This window comes from Heliangelus exortis, chromosome 11 (genome assembly GCF_036169615.1).
Source record: "Heliangelus exortis chromosome 11, bHelExo1.hap1, whole genome shotgun sequence".
Taxonomy (NCBI): domain Eukaryota; kingdom Metazoa; phylum Chordata; class Aves; order Apodiformes; family Trochilidae; genus Heliangelus; species Heliangelus exortis.
In genome coordinates this window covers 951,498-974,410 of record NC_092432.1, presented here as the reverse complement: position 1 = coordinate 974,410, position 22,913 = coordinate 951,498, and the positions used below count along the sequence as shown (strand labels likewise).

General features: G+C 52.7%; 1 protein-coding gene across 14 annotated transcripts in view; it reads right to left on the bottom strand.

Moving 5' to 3' along the window:
* Positions 1-13,998: 13,998 nt before the first annotated feature.
* TLE3 (TLE family member 3, transcriptional corepressor) overlaps positions 13,999-22,913 on the bottom strand; it is a 28,535-nt gene continuing 19,620 nt past the window's right edge. For 11 of the 14 annotated variants that reach the window (XM_071754082.1, XM_071754083.1, XM_071754081.1 and 8 more), the window contains 12 exons: positions 21,494-21,613; positions 21,305-21,355; positions 21,033-21,188; positions 20,687-20,819; positions 19,917-20,113; positions 19,092-19,168; positions 18,620-18,869; positions 17,434-17,681; positions 16,746-16,893; positions 15,999-16,149; positions 15,407-15,483; positions 13,999-14,533 (listed from right to left, as the gene is read on the bottom strand). In XM_071754082.1, coding sequence (XP_071610183.1) covers positions 14,426-14,533; positions 15,407-15,483; positions 15,999-16,149; positions 16,746-16,893; positions 17,434-17,681; positions 18,620-18,869; positions 19,092-19,168; positions 19,917-20,113; positions 20,687-20,819; positions 21,033-21,188; positions 21,305-21,355; positions 21,494-21,613 — 1,716 coding nt within the window. In that variant the 3' untranslated portion in view covers positions 13,999-14,425. The remainder of the gene's footprint in view (positions 14,534-15,406; positions 15,484-15,998; positions 16,150-16,745; positions 16,894-17,433; positions 17,682-18,619; positions 18,870-19,091; positions 19,169-19,916; positions 20,114-20,686; positions 20,820-21,032; positions 21,189-21,304; positions 21,356-21,493; positions 21,614-22,913) is intronic. The other 3 variants (XM_071754088.1, XM_071754092.1, XM_071754093.1) reach the window with 1 other exon arrangement.

Here is a 22,913-nt window from a genome sequence, read left to right as displayed (position 1 = left end):
ATCCCCCATTCAGCCCTGAAAGGATTATTCTAATTACTTTGATTATTAAAGATCAGACAGATTTTTTTTTTTTCTCTCTCTCTTTTTTTTTTTTTTCCCTGAGGTTGTTTCTTTTTTTTTCTTTTTTTCCTTTTTTCTTCTTTCTTTTTTTTCTTTTTTTTTTCTTTTTCTTTTTTTTTCCTTTTTTCTTCTTTTTTTTCCTTTTTTCTTTTTTCTTTTTTTCTTTTTTTCCCTTTTTTATTCTTCTTTTTCTTTTTTCTTTTTCCTTTTTTCCTTTTCTTCTTGTTTCTTTTTCTTTATTTTTTCTTTTTTCTTTTTTCACTTTCTTCTTTCTTTTTTTTCTCTTTTTCTTTTTCTCAATTTTTTTGTTCTTTCTTTTTCTTTCTTCTTTCTTTTTCTTTTTTTCTTCTTTCTTTTTCTTTATTTTTTTCCTTTTTTCTTCTTTCTTTTTCTTTATTTTTTCTTTTTTCTTTTTTTCCTTTTTTCTTTATTTTTTCTTTTTTCTTTTTTTCACTTTCTTCTTTCCTTTTATTTTTTTTTCTTTTTTCTTCTTTTTCTTTTTTCTTTTTCCTTTTCTTCCTTTTTCTTTCTTTTTCTTTCTTTTTTCTTTTCTTCTTTCTTTTTCTTTATTTTTTCTTTTTTTCTTCTTTCTTTTTCTTTATTTTTTTCCCTTTTTTCTTCTTTCTTTTTCTTTATTTTTTCTTTTTTCTTTTTTTCACTTTCTTTTTATTTGTTTTTTTTCTTTTTTCTTCTTTTTTTTTCTTTTTTTTTTTCCTTTTTCTTTTTCTTTATTTTTTCTTTTTTCTTTTCTTTCTTTTTCTTTATTCTTTTTTCTTTCCTTCTTTCTTTTTCTTTATTTTTTTCTTTTTTTCTTTTTTCCTTTTTTCTTCTTTCTTTTTCTTTATTTTTCTTTTTTCCTTTTTTCTTCTTTATTTTTTCTTTTTTCTTTTTTCCTTTTTTCTCATTTTTCTTTATTTTTTCTTTTTTCCTTTTTTCTTCTTCTTTCTTTTTCTTTTTTCTTTTTTTCCTTTTTTCTTTCTTTTTTCTTTTTTTTCTTTTTTTCTTCTTTTTTTCTTTATTATTTTTCTTTATTCTTTCTTTACTTTTTTTTTCTTTTTTCTTTTTTTTTTTCCTTTTTTTTTTCCTTTCTTTTTTCTCTTTATTTTTTCCTCTTTATTTTTTCCTCTTTATTTTTTCCTCTTTATTTTTTCTCTTTATTTTCCTTCCCCTGCCCGCACCAGCCAGCCCAGCCCCACAACACACACCCAGCCCCCTCCTCGCTGGGAATTGAGGCACGTCTTAAGTAAACAGGGGGCAGAAGGGGGCTGCGGGAGGGAGCGGCGGGGTCGGGGCTGCGGGCCGGGGGGGCCCCTTTGTCCCGCACTCAATAGGGGCCAAACGCCCCCCGGGACCCCGCTCGGCTCCCGGGGCAGGGGCCGCGTCTCGGCCCTTTCAGATGCAAATCCCGGCGGGTTCGGCTTTATCCGGGCGGGGAGGTGCTGGTGTCAAGCTGGGCCGGGATGAATAAACCGGCGAATTTTCTGCTTTACAGAGCTCTGGGCTGGGTGGGTTTGTTTTGTGAGGGGGGTTTTGGTGGGTTGTTTTTTTTTTTCCTTTTTTTTTGTTTTTTTTTTTTCTTTTTTTTGTTGTTTTCTCCCGGAGCCTGCGGTGGGGAGGGGTGGGCAGATGGTCCCTGCACCTCCCCCCTTTTTTCCCTTCCCTATTTATCCCCCCTCCAGAGCTGGCTGGGCGCGATTCGTTTCAGGATTCTGTTTGTTTCTGCTGCTGAGCTCTGTTAATTTGCGCAGCGGTCTCATTAGGCCTAAACCACCAATTAATTCCTTTTGTTCTCCTTTAAACGGCTGATTCCTAAGCCCAGTTCTGCGGCCACAATGGATGGGGCTCCAAGCCGCAGCCCCAGCATCCTCCCCAACACCCCCACCCCACCTGCAAAGTCACTCCCGGGACACGGAGCCTTTCCCAGCAATATCCCAAAAATGAGGGGGTTTGGTTTGGGTTTTTTTGGGTTTTGGGTTTTTTTTTTCGGTTTTTTATTTTTTTTTATTTTTTTTATTGTGGTTTTATCTGATTACGGGTGCGTTCCGGCCAAGAGGAGCTTGTGGCTTGTGTTTTCCAGCTTGGCCACACAATTTGCAGCCGCGTTGAAGAGTCCTTGACTGTCTCTTAGCAATTTAATGCCCGAAAAGTGTCAGCTTTTGTCTGGCGGTGACGCTGGGGCAAGCACTTAGCCTCGCTTGACATTCCTCCAGTTCAAGCTTGCTTGGGAGAATTAAATACCCAGGGGGAGTTAGCAAACAGCTCCTCTTTTTCTTTTTTTTTTCTTTTTTTTTTTTTAATAAAATAATAAAATAAAATAAAATTAAAATAATAAAATAAAGCCCTTGTGTGGCTGAGCTCAGAGCTCTGGGACAGCAGGAGGACCCCAACCCCCGCTCCCAGCCCAGCTTTGGGGGTTTCTGGGTTGTTTCAGTCTCTGGTGGTGGCATCAGGGTGACTGCACCCTGGGGACACCGATGCCACCCCCCTCTGTGGAGGGTCCCCCATCCATCAGCTCCGTGGCCGAGAGACCTGGGTTCGGTTTTAAAAAGCAGATTTTGGGGGGCAGAGAGGGGGGGAAGGAGCCTGTAGAGCTTTGGGGGGATGGTTGGGCTCGGTGTGAGCAGGACCCCTCCCCGGGGTTCACCCGAAGGGGTGCCCAGCCCAAAGTAATTAATTAACCCTTGCAGGCTCAGCCTGTCCTCCCGGAGCTCTCCATTACAGCCAATTAAGAAGAGCTGGGGGTAGGAATAATTAATTACCAGCAGGCCTGAAAGGCATCTGGGAGCAGGAGGTCTCCCTGGAAGGGGAGAGGGAGCAGGGGTGGCTGGGGGGGGGATTCTGGAGGGGGTTGTTGGGATTTACAGCCCCTGTTTCCCCCTCCCCAGAAGGTTTCGTGATGGTTCAAAAGCAGTCGGTGCTGGCAAAAAAAACAAAAAAAAAAACCAAAAAACCCACAATTGCTTATTGTGTTTGCTGCCTCTGCCCAGATTTATGGGGTCGTCATGGCCCGACAGCCTCAGCAAACAGCTGCTGGGGGGAGAGAGAGGTTTGCAGAGCCCTGGGCTGAGCAGAAACCTTCTCCTCCACCCAGCAGGGACCCAGCTGGGGCCAGGGGACCCTGGCAGGGTGATGCCACCTCCAGACCCCGGGTAAATGCTCAGCACCCACCTGGGGAAGCATCCGAGGGGTCCTGGGCTCATCCTCTCCTCCTCCTCCTCCTCTGGTGGTACCAGCACCCCCTTACTGGGGGGACTTCCACCCCTTCAGCCCTCCTTCCATTTGTCTCTATCACCTGGCAGAGAGGCACAATGATCCTTGAAAAGGGCCCCTTGTAGGGCCACACCACTGCTCCTTCCCCCATTTCCTGCACCTAATGAAGACAAATGACCATTATCTTCACCTCTCCCACCAGTTCCTGGCCCCATCCAGCACTGGGAGGATGGGCAGTAACCCTCTGCTTGCTGGGCTGCCTGTTTTGGGGTATCAGAAGGGGACTGGATGTTCCCCCCCTGCCTCAGAGGAGTCCTGGCCCATTGTACCCCAGAGGGGGTTCTGGTTGCTGCTGCTGGGTTTTGTTCCATTGCTGCCTTTGCTGGGAGGCTGCAGCTTGGCTCAAGCCCCTGTTAAAAATTATATTTTGCAGCACAGAAGAGCAGCGTGGTCCTTGGCAGGAGGACACCAGTCAGACCACTCCATGGAACACCAGGAGATGGGGAAACATCCCCCAACCCAAACCTCAGCATCGTTCCAAACCAGTGGATTAAAGGAAAAAAATTACTGCCAGCAGAGGTTATGCAGAAAGACAGAGCTTTTGGAGCAGGAGATCTTCCTGATGCCTTTCTGGCCTCCCAGAGGAGGCTGCAGGAAGGGCAGAGGTGTCGGAGAAGTGCTGGGGGGGTGATGAAAGATTTCCCGGTCCCACAGCAACCCTGAGCAGCTGCTGAACCTGTGGAACCGGGGAGGTTCTGCCCAGCTGCGGCCGAGGAGCTCCAGAAACAACCAGTGAGTTGGCCGAGGGGAAGGAGCTGGGCCATTAACGTTGATTTTTCAATAAGTCTTTGAAGAGCGAGGGGTGGTTCCGGAGGGCTGGGAGCAAGCTGATGTTGTGCTGGTGTTTGGAAAGGGCAAGCAGGATGACCCAGGTAATTACAGGGCTGTCAGGCTGACATCGATCCCGGGAGAAATAATGGAACAGCTGATGGGGGACTCAATTAATAGGCAGTCAGAGCAGGGCAGTGCAATTAATGCCAATCAGCAGGGATTTATGGGGACAGCCCCTCTGATGCCTCCCCCAGGAGGTTAAAACCTGGTGAAGGACCAGGAGTGGTGAGGAGGGGGCTTTGTGTTGTCCCCAAGGGCTGGGGTGGTGGGGACATCAGTAAGGTGAAGGGACAGAGGGCAGGGGAGGGGTCTGGGGGCTGCTGGAGATGCCAGACCCTGGGGGGAAAGGTGGAGGAATGGGGTGATGGGTGGAGGAGGGACCTGTGTGGGGCAAACCAGCTCAGGATGCTCCAGAGGGACACCTGGAGCTTGGGGCCTGGCCCGGGAGGAAAGGAGGTGCTTCCAGGTTATGGAAAAGTTGTCAAAGGTTATAAAAGCTCAGCCAGCTTTAAATAGATAAATATAAAAGAGAACAAAAAGCTCGAAAACAATCATCGTTTGGAAAGGCAAAAAAAAAAAAAAAAAAAAAAAAAAAGACTGAGTTCCTTTGGGAAATGCCAAGACAAAATGTTTTAGCATCCTCAAAAGGAAAAAAAATCCCTCTTCAGGCTTTTATTTCTCAGCAGGTTCTGTCCTGAGCCCCTGGAGCTGCTTTCACTCAGGACCTGTGGCTGTGACCAGGCTGCTCCGGGCACAGAGGATGCTGCTGGGAATCCTGGAAATGAGGATTTTGGGGGGGTCTTTGTGCCCCAGAACTCCCGTCCTTCCCCAGAAGGGCTCTGGTGGGCTGGGCTCCTGCAGGAGGATCCGGAGGGAGCTGAGCAACTGGGATGCTGCTGTGCCCAGCACTTCTGGGAAACCTTTTATTTAAAGTTTATATATTAATTTTATATATTATTTATATATTATATTACTATATATTTTATATCTATAATATATGTTTTATACATAACATATATTTTATATATTATATTATATAATACATAATACATAATATATAATATATAATATATATAATATATAATATATAATATATAATATATAATATATAATATATAATATATAATATATAATATATAATATTTATTTTTATATATATTCGGCAGGTTATAAAAACCTCACTGATGATTTGCTCGTGTTTTCTAAACTGTTGTTAATAAATTTATAGGCAGGACAAATTGCAAAAAAAAAAAAAAAAAAAAGGAAGAAGAAGGGGGAGTGTGGGGGGGAGGGAAGGGAGAATTAAAAAAAAAAAAAAAAAAAATCCAAAGCCTGCAGATTTTAAGCTGAGCCTCTCCATAAATTAAAGGGATTTGCTTCTGAGGGTGGTCTGCAGAGCTGTGTGCCAGAATCCTGTGTGTGTGTGCTCAGAGGAGAGGGGCTCGGGAGGTTAAGTGTTGGGAAAGGGGGGGAGAAGCAAAGCCCTGGGGCAGGGAGCAGGCAGAGCCGGGGGTGGGATGGGGGTGGGATGGGATGGGATGGGATGGGATGGGGGTGGGATGGGGGGTGGGATGGGGATGGAATTGGGGGTGGGATTGGGATGGGATGGGGGTGAGATTGGGGGTGGGATTGGGGTGGGATGGGGATGGAATTGGGGTGGGATTGGGGGTGGGGTGGGGGGTGGGATGGGGATGGGATGGGGATGGGATTGGGGTGGGATGGGGGTGGGATGGGGCTGGGATGGGGCTGGGATGAGGGTAGGATGGGGGTGGAATTGGGGTGGGATGGGGGGTGGGATGAGGGTGGGATGGGGTTAATCCCCCTGCCCACCCATTAGCGTGCAAAGAGCTCCAGGAACACAGCACTCTGTGCTTGGGGGACGGGATGAGATCCCAGAGAGCTGAATGGCAGCATCCCCACCCCATAAATCAGCCCCAACACACGTGGGGTGGCCCCATGGGTGCCCCTGTGATGGGTGCTGTCCCTGTGCCATGCCGGGGGCTGGGCTGTCCCTGGAGGGGGGGTCCTGCCCCTTCATCTCTCCCCTAGGGAGGGGATGCTGAGTGAAGACACCTGAGGAAGGAGCCTTGGTTGGGGGTTCTGGGGTGAAAGGAGCCATGAATTGTCCCCCAAAAGGAGCCAGCAGAGCTGCAGGGAGGAACCAGGAGTGATCAGACACTGGGGCTGCTCTCATCAGCCTCAGCTCTGTCCTTGGTGTGCCTGGCACAGCCCTGTGCCACTGCATGTCCCCATCCCTGTCCTTTCCCCATCCCTGCCCTGTCCCCATCCCTGATCCCATCCCCAGTCCCACCTCAGATGGTTCCTGCTCTACAGGTGAGGGACATTGTGCCAGAAATGTGGAACCCCAGCCTGGGTTTGGGTTGGAGGGACCTTAAATCCCCCCCAGTGCCCCCCCTGCCATGCTCAGGGACCCCTCCCACCCCCCCAGGGTGCTCCAAGCCCCATCCAAACTCCCACATTGCCAGGGATGGGGCAGCCACAGCTTCTGGGGGCACCCTGGGGCTCAGCACCCTCACCCCACAGAATTTCTCCCCAAAATCCCCTCTCCACCTCCCCTCTTCTAGTTTCAAGCCTTTTCCCCTCATCCCATCCCTCCAGGCCCTTGTCCCAAGTCCCTCCCCAGCTTTCCTGGAGCCCCTTCAGGCACTGGGAGCTGCTCTGAGCTCTCCCCATTGCTCCAAGGTCTCTTCTCCAGGCTGTAGCTGTGGCTGTAGCTGTAGCAGTGGCTGTAGCAGTGGCTGTAGCAGTGGCTGTAGCTGTGGCTGTAGCAGTGGCTGTAGCTGTAGCAGTGGCTGTAGCAGTGGCTGTAGCTGTAGCAGTGGCTGTAGCCGTGGCTGTAGCAGTGGCTGTAGCAGTGCACACACGTGTGCTCTTGCACGCAGTTCCCTTGATTTCTCACCTCACCCATCTCCTCCCCAGGGGTGCTGCGAGGTTTGACTTTTATGTTTAACAATAAAAACTTTCATTGTAGCAAAACACTGGCTGCTCAAAATTAGACTCCTTAATTCCAGAGGATTGTTTCATCTCAGCTCAACAGCAATAATGAATCTTTTTTTTTTTTTTTTTTTTTTTTCCCACAAGATGAGTTGGTGAGCAGCCAGTTTCCTCCAGGGCAATTCCTGTATCGTGTCGATCCCGCTGGAATTTACCTTGGGAAAAAAAAAAAAAAAAATAGAAAGAAAAGAAGAAAAGGGAAAAAAAGAAGAAAAGAAAAGGTTTAACACTATCAAATGCTCCTGTTGCTGGCAGCACGTTATTCAGCTCAGCCATCCAGATGGGGCCAAACCTCCCCCACAACACTTGGCCCCCCAGCCAGAGCTCACAGAGCCCCCGGGCTGGGATGCTCCCCAAATTCTGACCCACCTTGAAAAATCAGCCTGACTTGGAAGTTGTTTATCAGCAAACAGCTGAACCTCATTTAGGAGATTTTTTTTTTTTTTTTTTTTTTTTTTTTTTTTTTTTTTTTGAGACTTTTCATCCCTTAATAAGGTTTTTTCCCCATGGATTCCAGGGCCCCCTCCTCACTGCAGAGGTGCTGGTGGTGCCACCTCGGTCCCTGCATCCCTGGGGACCCCAGGAGGGAGCTGAGCATCTCCCCCCCCCCCCCATCCTGCTGCATCCCCCTGGGAAGAGCCCCGGTTTCCCACCTGGTTTCTTTCCCAGATTCCTGGCCTGGAGCAGCACAGGAGCCCCGAAGCCCCGGGGGGGTCCCGGAGGGGCTCGCAGCTCCCTGAACCCCTTCACAAAGGTCCCAGCTCAGCCCTGAGGTGTCCCCAGGGGACAGAACCAACCCCACAGGACCCTTTCCTGTGTCACCTGCTGGTGACACACCTGTGTCACCAGGCTGGGACCCCTCCGGGAGGGGCTCTGAGCATCCCTCCTGCCTGAGGGGCTTTGCAAAAGGGAGAAAAAGCTCTGCAGGTTTGGGGTTTTTTTCTGTCATTCATTGTGTTTTGGGTTCGTTTCTCTCTCTCTCTTTTTTTTTTTTCCTTCTTTTTTTCTTCTTTCTTCTTTTTTTTTTTTTTCCTTTCTTTGTTCTTTTTTCTTCCTTTTTTTTCTTTTTTCTCTTTTTTCTTTCTTCTTTTTTTTTCTTCTTTTTTTATTTCTTTTATTCGCTTTTCTTTTTTCCTTTCTTCTTTCTTTTCTTCTTTTTTCTTTCTTTTTCCTTTTTTCTCTTTCTTTCTTTCTTTCTTTCTTTCTTTCTTTCTTTCTTTCTTTCTTTCTTTCTTTCTTTCTTTCTTTCTTTCTTTCTTTCTTCTTCTTTCTTCCTTTTTTCTTCTTTTTCTTTCTTTTTTTTTTTTCTTTTTTTTTTGCGTCGTGTTTGCGTGTCGGTTTTTTTTTTGTTTGTTTGTTTGTTTTCTTTTTAATTTTCGTTCCGTTCCGTTCCGTTTTGTTTTTCAAGAGGGATTAAGCCAAAGGAGTTTTTATCCTCCGCTGCGGTTTTCCGCCGGGATTCGGTGAAGCAGCAGCAGCAGCAGCGGGGAGGAGGGAAAAGCCGAGAGGAAGGAGCTCTCGCAGCTCTGATTCTCTCTCTGCCACTCGGAGCGATGTCACCCACCCGGCAGATAAAAAAGCGAGGAGGAGGGGCCCGTCCTCAGCCGGATCCTCCCCCCCGCACCCCAGACAACGCTAACGCGCCATCATTCATTAGAACTCAATTACAGTAATTAAACGGGGGGCTGCGGAGGCAGAACAGAGGAAGGGAGCGGTGCCAGCAGAACTCACACTGAGATAACAACAGCTGAGGGTGTCCCCAAGCCGCCTCTGCCAGCTGCTCCCGGGCTGGCGACAACGGGTGGCACTGGGGGACAGGGAGGGGTGGCACTGGGTGATGAGGAGGGGTGGCACTGGGGGACAGGGAGGGGTGGCATTGGGTGACAAGGGGGGTGGCATTGGGTGATGAGGAGGGGTGACAAGAAGGGATGGCACTGGGTGACAAGTAGAGGTGGCATTAAGTGACAAGGAGGGGTGGCACTGGGGGACAGGAAGGGATGGCAATGGGTGATGAGGAGGGGTGGCATTGGGTGACAAGGAGGGGTGGCACTGGGGGCAGGGAGGGGTGGCACTGGGTGATGAGAAGGGGTGGCATTGAGTGCAGAGGAAAGTAGCATTGGGTGACAAGGAGGGGTGACAAGAAGAGGTGGAATTAGGTGACAAGAAGGGGTGGCACTGGGTGACAAGGGGGGGTGGCATTGGGTGATGAGGAGGGGTGGCATTGGGTACTGAGAAGGGGTGACAAGAAGGGATGGCACTGGGTGACAAGTAGAGGTGGCATTAAGTGACAAGGAGGGGTAGCACTGGGTGACAAGGGGGATGACACTGGGTGATGAGGAGGGGTGGCACTGGGTGCAAAGGAAAGTGGCACTGGGTGACAAGGAGGGGTGACAAGGAGAGGTGGAATTAGGTGCCAAGGAGGGGTGGCACTGGGTGACAAGGAGAGGTGGCATTAAGTGACAAGGGGTGGCCTTGGGTGCCACGGTGGGTGGTGGGGGGGAAGGGGGTAGGAGCAGCCCCCCTGGCACGGCACGGCACGGCACGGCACGGCACGGGGACACAGCTCCCCTGGGGCAGCTTCAGACCATTCCCTCCTGTCCTGCCCCTCTTCATCCAGAAAAGCCAGGGGACAAACCAGCACAGCATCACCCAGCATGGACCAGTATGGCCCAGTATGGCACAGCATGGCCCAGCATGGCCCAGTATGGCCCAGCATGGCCCAGTATGGCACAGTATGGCACAGCATGGCCCAGTATGGCCCAGCATGGCCCAGCATGGCCCAGTATGGCACAGTATGGCCCAGCATGGCCCAGTATGGCAAACCAGCACAGCATGGCCCAGTATGGCCCAGTATGGCCCAGCATGGCACAGTATGGCACAGCAGGGCACAACAGGGGACAAACCAGCACAGCATGGCCCAGTATGGCCCAGCATGGCCCAGCATGGCCCAGCATGGCCCAGCATGGCACAGCATGGCACAGTATGGTCCAGTATGTCCCAGTATGTCCCAGTATGGCACAGCATGGCACAGTAAGGGACAACAGGGGACAAACCAGCACAGGATGGCACAGCATGGGACAAACCGGCACAGTATGGCCCAGTATGGCCCAGCATGGCCCAGTATAGCCCAGCATGGCCCAGCAAGGGACAGCAGGGGACAAACCAAAGCAGCAGCTGCCAGGATCCAGCATCTCGCCCACCCCTTTGGGATCCATCCTCACCATATTCACAGAAGTAAAATGAACCAAATCATGAAAGAATGAACCAAAAGTGGGAGATGCCACCCAAAAAGTGTCCCCCTGGGCTGGAGGAGGGTGACAAAGGGTGTCCCACCATGAGACTCACCCCATTTCCCAGTGGGTGCTCCGGGTCCCCGCCTGCCCCTCCGGCCGTGTCCCTGCAGCAGTCACCGGGCTGAGCTAAAGCCATGCAAAAAAAAAAAAAAACAACAAAAAAAATTAAAATAAGATTTTAGGAATATGTGATTGCAAAAAATGAGGCCGGGAACGCTTTAGTTCTGGAAGTAGGGGCTGCAGGGAACAGGACCTGGGTCAGGGCTGGACCAGAACCAGGGAATTCCCAAGGAAAAGTTTTCTGGGAGCTGTGGGAAGCAGAAAAACCCCAAGGGAGCTTCTGCCCTTCGGGGTAGAGCCAGGGGGGGTTTGTTTGGGATGGGGGGGATTGCCTGGCCCTGCTAAACCCCTCTGCTCCCTGCTCTGGGCCTTTTCTTGTCGTTTTACCTTTTACCAGCCCCTCGGGTAACCCCCCCCCCCCCAGGAACCCCCCCTCCTGCATCAGGAGGCTCCTGGGGCCATTCCCCTCCCCTCCTTGTTCCCAGCAGAGCTGCTCGGGCTCTGTCACCCCCCCTCTGTCACCTCCAGTCCCTGAGGGAGGGGGGGACACATCTTAAAGGAGGGGGGACACATCCTGAGGGAGTCGGGGACACATCCTGATGGAATTGGGGACACATCCTAAGGGAGTTGGGGACATATCCTGAGAGAGGGGGGGACACATCCCGATGGAGGGAGGGGACACATCCTGATGGAATTGGGGACACATCCTAAGGGAGGGGGGACACATCCTGAGGGACTTGGGGACATATCCAAGGAGTTGGGGACACATCCTGATGGAGGGGGGGGGACACATCCTGATGGAATTGGGGACATATCCAAAGAGTTGGGGACACATCCTGATGGAATTGGGGACATATCCTAAGGGAGGGGGGGACACGTCCTGATGGAGTTGGGGACATATCCAAGGAGTTGGTGACACATCCTGAGAGAGGGGGGGACACATCCTAAGGGAGGGGGGGACACATCCTGAGGGAATTGGGGACATAACCAAGGAGTTGGGGACACATCCTGAGGGAGTTGGGGACATATCCAAGGAGTTGGGGACATATCCTGAGGGTGGGGGGGGGACACATCCTGAGGGAATTGGGGACATATCCAAGGATCTGGGGACATATCCTGAGGGACTTGGGGACACATCCTGAGGGACTTGGGGACACATCCTGAGGGAGGGGGGGACACATCCATGTCCTGCTGTGACTGGCAGAGTTTTTTTGCTCCATCAGGAACGTGGATGCTGCTCCTCGGGTGGGACCCTGAACCCCAGCCCACCCCCCCCAAACCATCCCCACCCCCTCTCTGCCAGCACCCAGGAAAGAAAAAAAGAAATTCCCGTGGGCAGAGGGAGGGGGTGACCCCCGGGGAAGGAGGGGGCAGCACCCCAGGAAGGGGGAGAAGCCGAGGCCGGGGGGGCAGCAGCTGCCCCCCTGGTTCTGTGGTTCCTGGAGGGGTGGGGGGCAGCCTGTGCCCCCTCCCCTGCTGCCAGAACAGCTGAGTGAGGTTTTATAGAGACTTTGCTTTCGGTTGAGCTTCATTACATTGACTTTTTTATTCTGCTTTTTTTTTCTTTTTTTTTTTTTTTTTTTTTTTTTCTTTTTTTTCTCCCTTTTTTACAAAAACCAGTTGTAGTTATTAACAGCTGTACAGATTCTGCTACATACTTTGGTGTAAAGTGGAGAAGTCTGACTCGAACCCTCTCTGCCAACTCTGGTACATGCAGGTCCTTGAGGTGTTTTTTTTATTATTATTATTATTTTTAATCCTTTTTTTAAAATTTTTTTTTTTAATTTTTTTTTTTTTTTTTTTTTTGAGGAAAACGAAGCACCAACTTGCAAACCAGTGACCACAGGGGACACAAACTGGGGGTGACCTTACTGCTGGGGGGGCTTCCAACCCCCCTAAGCCCTTTCCAACCCCTCCAACACCCAAAAAGGGGTCAGGGGGGTACCCCAAAGGCTGGGGGTGCAGGGGACACTGAGCCCCAAAACCCCCCCCCCAGGGCAGTGCCAAGCCCTGGGCAGGTGCCAGGGGGGGGGCTGTGAGCACCTGGGGGGGCATTTTCAGGGTCATTTTTCAGAGCCAAAGCACCTTTAAAACCACTTTCCCTGCACTCAGTTTTCAGGAGTTTGGGTTTTTCAGCATCACCCAGAGGCACCAAACCCACACTTTGCCTGGGGCTTGGCCCCACTCTTCCTCTTGAACAGAAAAAGGGCAAAAAAAATCTCAAAACTCTCTGATTTTGCTGGGGAAAAAAAAAAAAAAAAAAAAAGTTGTTTTCCCATCAGCTCTCCTTCCAACCCCACTTGGCTGGGTCCCAGCTGTCACCTCCTCTCCCCCCTCACCTTTGTAAACCAGGCAGTTTGCACCCTAAAAGCATTCATCAATTCTCTTTTTTTCTTTTTTTTTTCTGGACCAGATTAAAAACCAAAAACTTAAAAAAAATAATCCATAAAAACATCGTATAAAAATTCTCTTCCATATGCTACAATCCAGGGTGAGCACTTCTGCTACACAAATACTTTTATTTCCCATTATGTCCTTTTTTTTTTTTTTTTTTTTTTGGTCTTTTGTCTCTTTTTTTTTTTTTTTTTTTCCCCTTTAGTACAAAACTGACTCCCAGGCCTGTGCAGGGAGGGGGGGTTTGCTTCATCAGAACCTATACACCAGACACAAGACCATAAGACAGCCCACAGGACCTTAACCAAAACCAACCCCCCCGCCCCCCACCACACACAAACCCTACTTGTTAGTAAATTTTAAGAAAAAAAAAAAAAACTGGTTTTTTTTTCTTTTTTTTTTTTTTTTTTAAAGGTTATCAATTCTAATTCTTTACTTTCATTTGAATACAAAACACATTAAGTTGCTATTATCTTTCGTTGGCTCCCTGAGCTGAAATTTTTTTTTTTTTTTTTTTTTTTTTTTTTTTTTTTAAACTTTGCTTTCTTTGAAACCACATCCTCATTGCTTCTGTCCGAAGACCAAGAAGGGTTTTTCCTCAGACGATCCCGCAGCGTGGGCTTCCCCTTTGCTTCAAACATACGAGCAGGAAAATAAAAAAAATTAAAAAAAAACCAAAAAAAAAACCAAAAAAATCCACATATAAAAAAAACAAAAAAACCCAAAAAAAAAAAAGAAAAAAAAAAAAAGTGATTGTGTTTGCTGATGTCCTGCCAAGCAGCCGAGGGTCCCAGCAGCGTCCCCACCATCACTAAAACACCGAACACGACAGCAGGAACAACTTTTCACCAGTGGACAGCATCTTTTTTTTTTTTGTTTTTTTTTTGTTTTTTTTTTGCTCAGCTGGCACGGCCAAAGTCACATCCCCACGGATGGTTTGGGGTGGGAAAAAAAAAAATAAAAACAAAATAAAAAAAAACAAACCCCAAAAAAAGTTTGGAAAAAAAAAAAAAAATTTGCCACCACCAAAACCATCAGTGGAATACAATTACAGCAGACGAAAAATACACAACTCTAGTGTACCAGGAGGGGCCCCCCCACCCTTCCAATGCTATTTACTAGTCCATTATTTACATTTTTCACAAGTCTTATGCAGGATGCACAAAAAAAAAAAACGAAAGTCACAATAATAAAAAAAAAAAGAAAAAAAATCAGTCCTTTATAGTGCCACCAAAGCGCAGACGGAAAGAACCAGAAACCAAAAAAAAAAAAAAAAAAAATAGTTCAAAATAAACCCCCAAAACCCTAAAAACCAAAGGAAAATCCGTTTAGGGCTCCAATGTGTGCCATATTTGCAGACCTCCAAATAAATCCATTGTGTGTTTGTGGGGCCGGGCCCTCCAGGCAGAGCCCCGGGGGCCACCCCCTGGCAGCCCCCCCCGAGCCCCCCGAGTCCTGCAGTGCTGGGAGTCCTGTGCCCTGCCACCAAACCAGCCAAGTCATTAGTAGATGACCTCGTAGACTGTGGCTTTCTTGTCACCAGAGCCCGTCACGATGTACTTGTCATCTGCTGAAATGTCACAACTTAAGACGGACGAGGATTCCTTGGACTGGGGGGGGGAAAAAAAAAAAAAAAAGCAGGAGGAGGGAGGAGGAAAAAAAAACCCCATCAGCTCAGCCCTCTGACATCCACCCAGTTCCCCCACCCTGACTCCTGTGTCACACAACCCCAGCCTGAGTTGGGGGGACCTTAAATCCCCCCCAGTCCCTCCCCCAGACCCCTCCCACCCCCCCAGGGTGCTCCAAGCCCCATCCAAACTCCCACATTTCCAGGGCTGGGGCAGCCACAGCTTCTGGGGGCACCCTGGGGCTCAGCACTGAATTTCTCCCTCCCATCTCCTCTTTTCCAGTTCCAAGCCATCCCCCCACATCCCATCAAGGGATGGAGCATCCATCCATCCCCCCAGAGCCCCTCTTGGGGTCACCTCCCTCACCTGCTCCAGGGGGATGACAAGGAGGGACCTTAAATCCCCCCCAGTGCCCCCCTGCCATGCTCAGGGACCCCTCCCACCCCCCCAGGGTGCTCCAAGCCCCATCCAACCTTGGACACTGCCAGGGATGGGGCAGCCACAGCTTCTGGGGGCACCCTGGGGCTCAGCACCCTCACCCCACAGAATTTCTCCCCAAAATCTCCTCTCCATCTCCCCTCTTCCAGTTCAAAGCCTTTTCCCCTCATCCCATCCCTCCAGGCCCTTGTCCCAAGTCCCTCCCCAGCTCTCCTGGAGCCCCTTCAGGCACTGGGAGCTGCTCCAAGGTCTCTTCTCCAGCTTTAACACCCCCAACTCTCTCTCCCTGGCTCCAGAGCTGCTCCAGCCCCCCCTGGACTCACCATCTCCCCCTCCCCAGGGCTGGCAGCCCCCCAGGATGATGCAGGGAGGGGACCCAAGGTGTTTTTCCCCCCCTGCCCTGCCCAAGGGAGGTACCTGGAAGATGCTCGCTCCGTAGGGCGTCCTCCAGGCATTGAGCAGGTTGTCTTTCCCAGTACTCACAAACCACTTCCCTGTGCCAGAGGAAACATGGAATCAGCATCCCAAACCTGCTGCCACCCCTGCCCCATCCCAAGGCCAGCAGCACCAAACCCCCCCCCCCCGGGGACAGGGGGGCTTCCAGCTTCCAGCTGTTTAATCCTCAGAAACCGGGGATTTGGGAGGAACTGGGAACTCTGCTGGTTTTCCAGAGGCACCCACCCCAGCTCCTCTCTGCCAGGGGATTCACCCCAGTGCTCCCACACACCAAGCAGGTGTTGGTTCACCTCCTGTGGTGCCACGTGGTGATTTTCCAACCACGACTGGGGTGATTTTAACCACGATTGGGGTGATTTCCAACCACGATTGGGATGCTTTCCAACCACAATTGGGATGCTTTTCTCCCAGGATAATCCTCCAATACATTATCCATGGGACAGATCCTGCTGGAAGCCCCCAATGCTCACCCCCCACCCCACCCTGCTGTGGTCCTGATGCCAGCCCAGGTGCCACCCCAGGAGCAGGAGCCAGGGCCAGGGGAGGTTCTTACCACAGTAGGCGAACTTGAGGGAGAGGACACAGCTCTCGTGGAGGTGCAGCTGGTACTTGTCAGGCTTTGTGTGGTGCAGCACCTCCACGTTGCTGCTCTCCATGCCCACTGCCAGCCACTCACCCGTGGGGCAGTACCCCAGGGAGAAGATCTGTGAAAAGGGAAAAAAAAAAAAACGAAAGAAAATCTTAAGTCTGGAGGAGAGGAGGTGAGAGGAGACCCTGTGGCTCTCTGCAGATGCTTCAAGGGAGCTGGGAGCAAGGAGGGGAACAGGCTCTGCCCCTGAGGGATGGGATAGAAGCAGAAGGAATGGACCAGGGAAGGTTTAGGCTGGATGTTAGGAAACATTTTGTCACTGAGAGGGTTCTCAGGCATTGGGATGGCCCAGGACAGGGGTGGAGTCCCCATCCCTGGAGGGATTTAAAAGGCATTTGGAGCTGATCCTTAGGGACATGGGTTAGGAACTGGTCAAAGGTTGGATGGGATCATCTTGGAGGTCTCTTTCAACCTCAACATTCTGTGATTTTGTGATCTAAGGGGGAAGGACAAAAGTGGGGGAGGGGGGGGGACAATTCCCCTTTGGGGATGCCACCTAAGGCAGCGGGGCAGAGCTAAGAGGGACCCACGTGGGGCACCTTCCCAGCAGGGAATGCCCCAGGGATGGGGCAGCTGCCAAGCTGGAGGGGGTAAAGCCCTGTGTGGGGTGTCCAAGAGGGGGTGTCCAGGCTGAGAGCCCCCCCTGCTCACCTGGGAGGTGAAGTCGTGCTGCTGGAGCTGCCTCCCTTCCCGCAGGTCCCAGGAACGCACGGTGTTGTCCAGACCCCCTGTCCACAGCTTTGTGCCATCGTGGGAGATGTCTATGCAGCTGGCACCATCTGTGTGGCCTTGGAATTGCCTTGGGACAGCAACAACGACAACAAAACGAAGTCAGGCAAAGCTTCAGGGCTGTTTGTTGGGAGTGGGAGGCTTCAGGAGGATTCCCTGCACCAGGAATGCCTGGGAATCTGTCTGGGGAGCATCCTTCACCCAGGTGCAGCAGCTGCTGGGCTGCCTTACAGATCAAGTCTGCTGCTCTGGAGAAGAGGAGGCTGAGGGGAGACCTTCTGGGGCCCTTCAGCTCCCTAAGAGGAGGTTGGAGCCAGGGGCAGTCAGTCTCTGCTCCCAGGGAACAGGGGGACAAGAGGAACAGCCTCAAGTTTAGACTGGAAGATTGGAAAAAATGTCTTCACTGGGTCACCAAGCACCATCCTGGGCTGCCCAGGGTTGAACCCCCACTCCTGGAGGGGTTTCAGAGCTACACAGGAATGGTGCAGGGGTAGCACTGGACTCAGTAGAGCTGGTGGTTGGGCTGGATGAATCCAAGGTTGTTTTCCAGGCAAACAGAACCACTCTGGTGAGAGCCCCAGGAGGCAGCAGCCTCACCCCCAGCCCTCACCTGACCAGGGTCTGGTTGTGCAGGTCCCAGACGGCGATGTTGCCATCGCTGCAGCAGGAGAAGCAGACTTTGGCATCGGGGCTGATGGCCAGGGCGTAGCAGGCAGGGGCAGAGGAGGTGAGCTCAGCCTTGATCCGGGGGGTGGGGGAAGCCAGGTCCCAGATGGTGAGGGTGCTGGCCTCACCCCCCACGATCAGCGTGCGGCCGTCGGGCAGCAGCTTGCAGGAGCGGATGTAGTTATCCCTGTTCTGGAGAGGGAGAGATGTTACTGGGGAGAAGGAGCCACCACTGGGAGCACTGGGGATGTTGTCAGCACTGGTGTGGGCAGCTGGAGCTGGGAGGGGTGGTCCCTCTGTGCTGGGCACTGGGGAGGTGACACCTCGAATCCTGGGGTCAGTTCTGCGGGAGCAGAAGGACACGGAGGGGATGGAGAGAAGGGAAGGGAATGGAGCTGGGGAAGGGGCTGGAGAGCAAGGAGAAGGTGTGGAGAAGATGGAGAAAGGTCTGGAGAAGATGAGAAAGGTCTGGAGAAGATGAGAAAGCTCTGGAGAAGATGAAGAAGGGTCTGGAGAAGATGAAGAAGGGTCTGGAGAAGATGGAGAAAGGTCTGGAGAACATGGAGAAAGGTCTGGAGAGCAAGGAGAAAGTTTGGAGAAGATGGAAAAGGTTTGGAGAGGATGGAGAAGGGTCTGGAGAACATGGAGGACGGTCTGGGGGTGCTGATCCTGGAGCAGAGGAGGCTGAGGGGAGAACTTCTGGCTCTCTGCAACCCCCTGAGAGGAGGTTGGAGCCAGGGGGGGTCGGGCTCTGCTCCCAAGGAACAAGGGATGGGACAAGAGGAACTTTTGGCCTCAAGTTGTGCCAGGGGAGGTTGAGGTTGGAGCTGGGGAACAATTTCTCCCTGGAAAGGGTTGTCAGGGCTTGGCTCAGGAGGAGTCCCCATCCCTGGAGGGCTTTCCAAGCCCTGGAGATATGGTGCTGAGGGACACAGGGTAGTGGTGGCCTGGTCAGGGTTGGGCTAGTGCTTGGACTGGCTGTTTTTTAAGGCCTTTTCCAACCCAAACAATGCCACAATTCTACAACTGGAGGTGGGGGAAAGCAGGGAGGGCTCAGCTTGGAGGACCAGGAGTGATCCAGACTGTGTCTGTGTCGTGGCTCGCAGCAGGGATGCCCCAAACCCCCTTACCAGGCAGTCCAGCTGTGAGATGGGGCTCTTGCTGCCTGGCTGGCTGATGTCCCAGATCTTCACACAGCCCTTTCCCCCCGTGTAGACGTGCCTGGTGGGGTTGCTGATGGTGACAGCACACACCACCTCCCCGTGGCTCAGGGTGTTGATCTGCCGGGCGTGCCGGGGGATGCCGGGACCCGCCAGGGCGTCGTGGGGGAAAGGGACAGGCTGCATCTGCCCATCAGCACTCACGTGGAAGGAGTAAGCCCTGCAAGAGAGGAGAAATCAAGGGCTCACAGCAGCACCCACACAACCCCAGGGGGTGGGTGGTGTCACCACCCAAGCTGCTGGATCCACCGCTGCTGTAGGGTGCAGCCTCACGCTCATCCATCCCCATCCCGGGCACGTTCACCCCAACCCCAGCCCCAACCCCAAACCCAACCCCAAACCCAACCCCCCTGGCACAAAATGAAATGTTAGGAGGGCTTACGGCTTCCCGCCAGGGATGGAGGCCAGGCTGGAGGGCAGGCCAGGGGCTCTCATGGGTGGGTGTGGGTCGAAACCAACCTGCCAAGAGAGACACACACACGGGTGGGTGGGTGGGTGGGTGAGGCCAGGCAGGAGCTGGGCACACCAGCAGCTTCCCATCTCCCAGCCCAGGCAGGCAGGGGGATGCTGGGCAGCTCCCTCTTTTCCCTTATTGTTCAGTTGTTAGCCAAAGAATTAGGAATTAGCCAAAGTTTTCTGGCCTCTAAGGACCAGCATGGGACATGCTCACCCTCCCCATGCTGTTCTCAAGTTCCCAGGGACAGCAGGAGCCAAGCTGTGTTCCAGGACCACCCCCAACACCCCATCTGATTTAACAGCCATGTTTTACTCCTTGTTTCACCTGGATTTTGCCTCAAACTGCCCAGCTGGCCCAGGCTGCCCCATCCCTGGCAGTGTCCAAGGTTGGATGGGGCTTGGAGCACCATGGGCTGGTGGGAGGGGTCCCAGACCATGGCAGGGGGGACACTGGGGGGGGTTTAAGCTCCCTCAAACCCAACCCAGGCAAATGGAGCATTCATCAAGAATAAGGGCACAGAGCTGCACACTTGGGGAGGGGAAGATCAACCCCCAAAGTTGGGGCACACTGGGATGACCCCCGGGGAACCATCTGCACCCACTCCCCTTGGACAGCATTGGCTCCAAACACAGCCAGCGAGGAGCCCTGCTTTCCCAGGCCCCCCCTAGCCCCCTGTAGCCACCCCAAAGACCCTCCCCACGCCCCCCCACCCCACGGGGAGGGAGAGAAGGAGCTAAAAGTGCTACGTACAGCTCCAAAGCTCACCATTGGCGACCGGCCGTAGGCGGCGGCGGCGGCGGCAGCGGCGCTCATCTGGGGGGGGATGTTGTGGAGCCCCGCGTAGGCCCCGGGGCTGGTGAGGGAACCATTCATCTCGTGGTGTCCCATCATGGCAAAGGGACCCGCGTAGGAACCCGCAATGGAGATGGGGGTCCTCAGGGCAGAGGCTGTGGGGAGACAGGGGGACACGTCAGCACGGGGGGACGGAGCCCGCAGGCATCCCGACCATTCCAGAGGAGATGGGATGGTGGGGACAGAGCTGAGAGGTATCCTGACCCTTCCAGAGGAGATGGGATGGTGGGGACAGAGCTGAGAGGTATCCCGACCCTTCCAGAGGAGATGGGATGGGGGGGACAGAGCTGAGAGGTATCCTGACCATTCCAGAGGAGATGGGATGGGGGGGACAGAGCCCACAGGCATCCTGACCATCCAGGACCAGGGGCACCCAGGGGACAGGTACCCACCCAATGGGACCAGGAGGCACCCAGGGGACAGGTACCCACCAAACGGGACCAGGGGCACCCAGGGGAATGGTACCAACCCAATGGGACCAGGAGGTACCCAGGGGACAGGTACCCAACCAATGGAACCATGGGGCACTCAGGGGAATGGCACCCACCCAGTGGAACCATGGGGCACCCAGCAGACAGGCACCCAACCAACAGGACCAGGGGGCACCCAGGGGAATGGCACCCACCCAATGGGACCAGGGGGCACCCAGGGGACCTTGGGGTACCCACCCAGGGGGTCCATGCCACTGGGCTTGCCGGGCATTGGCCGCAGCCCCGGGGTGCTGCTCGTCCCCGGGGTGGGAGCGTCGTTCCTCGGTGTGGGAGTGTTGGACTTGAGCCCAGGTGTTGAGGACTTGTCATTCTGGGGGGAGGGAAAGAGAAAGAAAAAAACAACATGGGGAAAAAAGAAAAAAAAAGAAAGAAAGAAAAAAAAAGGATGAGGTTCAACCACCTGCACCCACAATCCCTGCTCAGCAAGCCCCCGGCCCCAGCGAGTGCCCAACTCCCCCCCCAGCCCCAGCGAGTGCCCAACTCCCCCCCAGCCCCAGGAGAGCAGAAGAAGGACAGGACATACGTGGCCCAGGTCCTTGGTCTTGGAGGAGGGAGTGCTGCTGGAGGAGGCCACGGAGGCCGGGCTGTTGGGGGCATCCCCCTTCTTCAGCCCACGGGCCTTGTCGATGCCGTTCTCTGGGGGGGAGTGGGCTGGGCTGACCCGGGGGGTGGCGGGGTCCTGCGGGACAAGAGAAAGCATTGGGGGGGGGCTGCCTCCCAGTCCTCCTCCAGGCAGCATCCCTGAGGCTGTGGGGAGAGGAGGAGACCTGCTGATCCCACCCCCACGGTCCTCACCTCGTTGGAGACATCGACCACCAGGTCATCGCTTTTGTCACCATCGCTGTCCTGAAACACAGAGCGAGTCACACGCAGCCCAGAGGCAGGAGAGGGGACCTCAACGTTTCACCCCATTGCTCCCCATCACCCCACGTCCTGCCCTAACCCTAACCCTAACCCTAACCCAGGTGTCCCCCACACACTCACATATCTGCTCATGCTGTCCTTCTCCTCAGCTTTCCTCTTCTTGGAGTCGATGCTGTAGTCGGTGGAGCTCCGGTGCTTCTCGCTGGCTCTCAGGCTTTCCGAGGGGGAAACGGAATTGTTCTGCCAGGACAGGGACAAGGTGGGAGTTGGGAACGGAAGAAAATGGCACTTGGACAGCAGCAGCTCTGGTGGGGCCACACAAGCTCCAACTCCATCACCCCCTGCACCACGCACAGGGAAGCGGCCCCAGCCCCAGCCCCCTCCGACCCCCATGAGGGGCAACAGCACCTCCAGAATCCTCTGACCCCACAGAGTAACAACTCAGCCTCCAGCATCCTCTGACCCCAGAGAGTAACAACTCAGCCTCCAACATCTTCTGACCCCACACAGGGAGGAACAACTCAGCCTCCAGCATCCTCTGACCCCACAGAGTAACAACTCAGCCTCCAGCATCTTCTGACCCTACACAGGGGGTAACAACTCAGCCTCCAGCATCCTCTGACCCCACACAGGCAGCACCAGCCCAAGCTCCAGCATCCTCTAACCCCACACAGGGGGTAACAGCTCAGCCTCCAGCATCCTCTGACCCCATGGGAAGCAGCAGCCCTACCTCCAGCATCCTCTAGCCCCACACAGGGAGCACCAGCCCTGTCTCCACCATCCTCTGCCCCTCCCTGAGGAGCAAAGGAACCACTTCAGCCCAGCCCCAGCCACACCACACCAACAGCTGGGCTCTGCCAAGCCAAAAGACATCCAAAAACCCTCTGGAAAAATCCACATCATCAGGAGCAGCAGAGCTTGGGAGGGGCTCTCTGTGCCTGCTCTGAGCAGCAGAGCCCCAGAGCCTTCCCAGGAAAGCCCCTCACACACAGGGGATTGGGTCGGGAGCAAAAAAATGGCAGCACAAAACCTCCTTGAGAGAGAGAGAGCCCAGCAATTAATTTTTTTTTTTTGGGGGGGGTAGGGGGGGAGCAGCAAGAGCTCTGACAGCCATTCTGTGCCTCGCAGCCGAGCTGCCACCCCTGCTAAGCAGAAACCTCCCCGAGCTCCTCTGCTGCCTTTTCTTTCCCTGGCTGAAAGGGAGAACTAAAGCAGTTCATGTTTCTCCTCGGTACCCAATAAGCAGCTTTGGATAACACCGGGGTCTTTCTTCTCAGGCAGTCATGCTGAAAAACCCTCGCAGCTACCAGAGAATCATGTCAAGCATTTAGAGGCATCGATCCATTCAGCCCCGACGCTGGCCCCACGCCAAGGAACTAAATATTTTTTTATTGCACAGGCAAGGGCTAGGAAAATATGAATGACTAACTCTGATTATCCTGCACATTAAACCTTCCCTCCGCTGGGAATACCCCCCCCTGGTTTGTTCCAGAGACCGGGGGGAACCTCCCCATCCACAGCAGCCCCCTCCCTCCCTCCC